Genomic DNA, 2,920 nt, shown 5'->3' with positions numbered 1-2,920 from the left:
CACCTTAGGTGTATGTGGCTGGTGCCTTAGCCGCTTGAGCCACAGGCGCCGAGCCTTTATTTTTATTTTTTGCAGTTTTTGGCTGGGGCCAGGTTTGAACCCACCACCTCCGATACATGGGGCCGGTGCCCTACTCCTTGAGCCACATTTGCAGCCCATAAAATCTATGTATATGCTTAAGTTTTTCACAATCACTGATACTGTTTCTAGGCCATATTTTAATAGGCCATGGTTAGAAATAAGAAAAATAACTAAATTTAAAAATGAAGGAAATATAGCCATTAGAGGATTGGATTTCTCTCATTAGAAGTTAAAGAAAATTACTAAAACTTTAAATCTGTGATGAATTAGAGTTAATGGGGCAATCTTTATTGATCCTTCCCTACAGGTGGAAAAAAATAAATAAATCACTGTTGCATGGACCGCCTGCTGACCAATAATGTATTGACTAGGCAAGAGAATTACCAGACAAAAGCTGTCTTGCTTAACATATTTGTGAGAGGAATTAAGGATAGCTAGGATTTTTTGGTCAAAACTTTTCTGCCTAAAATTAAGAAGAAGTAAGTTTGTAGAGTTGTTTTTATTTCTAACAGTAATAAACTATATATATGTATATATAAATTTAGACATTGACGGAAACGTAACATTGATAGCATCATCTGTCTACTTGATTTTATATCTTTTTAAGTTCTTGTCATTTCCTCTTCTAGGCAAATGAGCTTCTCCAGCGTTCCCGACAAGTTCAAAATAAGACAGAAAAGGAACGGATGTTAAGGGAATCATTGAAGGAATATCAAAAAATCAGCAATCAAGTAGACCTTTCCAATGTTTGTGCTCAATATAGACAAGGTGAGAAATAAAATGTTCTTTATATCTGTTATTTAACTCAGAGGACAAATGACTTTGTAAAATAAAGCAATGTAATGGTGAAAAATCACTTCCCAGAGGCAAATCTTCCTTCAACATAAGTGGCCAAATGCTAGGACATAGTAACATCATTGTGTTTCAGTAATTTGGTCACTACACTGACCTCTGCAGAAGCTGTAGTGCTCTAGTGCTCTTTTTAGGTGTTCAAATATATAGCTTTCTGTTTTTTTTGGTCAAGTGAAGCAAGCAGTGGGAGTGGAGAAGGAACAAAGGAATCTGTAACTGGTTGTGATCAATTAGTTGTAAACACCACTGCATTCAGACCAGCCCAAATATATAGTTTTTTAACATTAAGATTTTTAGTTCTTATACAATTAAACTACTGTATACATTAGATTACATTCTGGGTTATGTTATTTTTAAGATACTCACAATTTTTTGACTAATTTTCAAGATATAACCTAATTACTTTCTTAAGAAATTGCTTTAAATCAAATCTAACATAAGGTAAAGGATATTAACTATTAGCATAGATATCATTTTGAATTCCAAGATATTTTTTCCCTCAGTAAGGAATAAAAACCCTTCTTTTTGCTATTTTAAATATGGAAATTGTTTCCAATGAAAAAAATGTATTTAATGGCTGCCTTTATGGTATGCCCAGAACTTTTCCTTTGGAAGATGAATTAGAAATGTTTTATGATATTGTCAGAAGGATGATTAATGTACAGTAGAGACATATCTTTGATTATAATTTTCCTATGCCAGCTAAGGGAGGATGTGTCTTACTTAGTAACAACCCTTAGTCTTTGTCCTTTTTTCTGTCCCATCAGTGCGTTTTTATGAAGGTGTGGTGGAACTTTCTCTTACTGCTGCAGAGAAGAAAGATCCTCAGGGTCTTGGACTTCATTTCTATAAACACGGAGAACCAGAAGAAGACATGGTTGGACTTCAGGCCTTCCAGGAAAGGTAGATTCTATTACCTTAGCAGATTGTTAGCTTTATGGATACTTTTCTTTGTGTAAATTTTTGACTAATAGTATTAAGGAAATAATATTTCAAATATAACATTTATAACATTGAATTATGCTTTCACTTAAAAGGACTTGGTTTATCAAAGGCCTGAATCAGGATTATAACTGTTAACCTAGAAATAAAATTTTAGTTTGATGAAAATTATTCTTTTTTAACAAATTCAGGTTAATATGGGGGTATATATGATTAGATTCCTTTGTTTGCTTGTGTAAGGTTGAAGTCCGAGTTGTGAGGCTGAAGTGGACAGATTGTTTGAGCTCACAGCTCAAAACCAGCCTGAGCAATAGTGAGATACCATTTCTAAAAAAATAGCTGGGTATTGTGGCAGGCACCTATAGACCCAGCTACTTGGGAGGCTGAGGCAAAAGGATCACTTAAGTCCAAGAGTTTGAGGTTGCCGAAAACTATGATGCTGTCACTCTGCCTGGAGCAACAAAATAAGACTCTGTCTCAAAAAGGAAAAGAAAATCTGTGAAGGCACGGGGCCTGTAGCACAGTGGTTAAGGTGCCAGCCACATGCACCCAGGCTGGTGGGTTTGAACAGAGCCTTGGCCAGCTAAACAACAATGACAACTGCAACAAAAAAATAGCCAGGCGTTTTGGTGGGTTTCTGTAGTGCTAGCTACTTGGGAGGCTGAGGCAAGAGAATAGCTTGAGCCCTAGATTTTGAGGTTGCTGTGAGCTGTGAGGTCACAGCACTCTACTGAGGAATGACATAGTGAGACTCTATCTCCAAAAAAAAAACAACTGCAAAGTATGATATTGTTATTTTAATAGAGATTGCATTGAATCTGTGGATCACTTTGGGTAGTATAGACATTTTAACAATGTTGATTCTTCTAAACCATGAGCACAATATATTCTTCCATTTGTCAGTATCTTCAATTTCTTTTCTAAGTAACTTATAGTTCTGTCTCTAGAGATCCTTCATATCTTTTGTTAAATATATTCCAAGAAGACCTCATTTTCTTTGATGCTATTATGAAGGGTATTGTGTCTTTTTTTTTTTTTTTTTTTT

General features: G+C 35.3%; 1 protein-coding gene across 1 annotated transcript in view; it reads left to right on the top strand.

Moving 5' to 3' along the window:
- Positions 1-2,920, top strand: part of NUP155 (nucleoporin 155) — an 84,201-nt gene that overhangs the window by 64,739 nt on the left and 16,542 nt on the right. The window contains exons 24-25 of the mRNA XM_023515018.1: positions 711-849; positions 1,701-1,836. Of these exons, the coding sequence (XP_023370786.1) occupies positions 711-849; positions 1,701-1,836 (275 nt within the window). The remainder of the gene's footprint in view (positions 1-710; positions 850-1,700; positions 1,837-2,920) is intronic.

Source organism: Otolemur garnettii, unplaced genomic scaffold (assembly GCF_000181295.1).
Source record: "Otolemur garnettii isolate 467f Iridium unplaced genomic scaffold, OtoGar3 scaffold00063, whole genome shotgun sequence".
NCBI lineage: Eukaryota > Metazoa > Chordata > Mammalia > Primates > Galagidae > Otolemur > Otolemur garnettii.
This window is presented reverse-complemented; position numbering and strand designations above follow the sequence as displayed.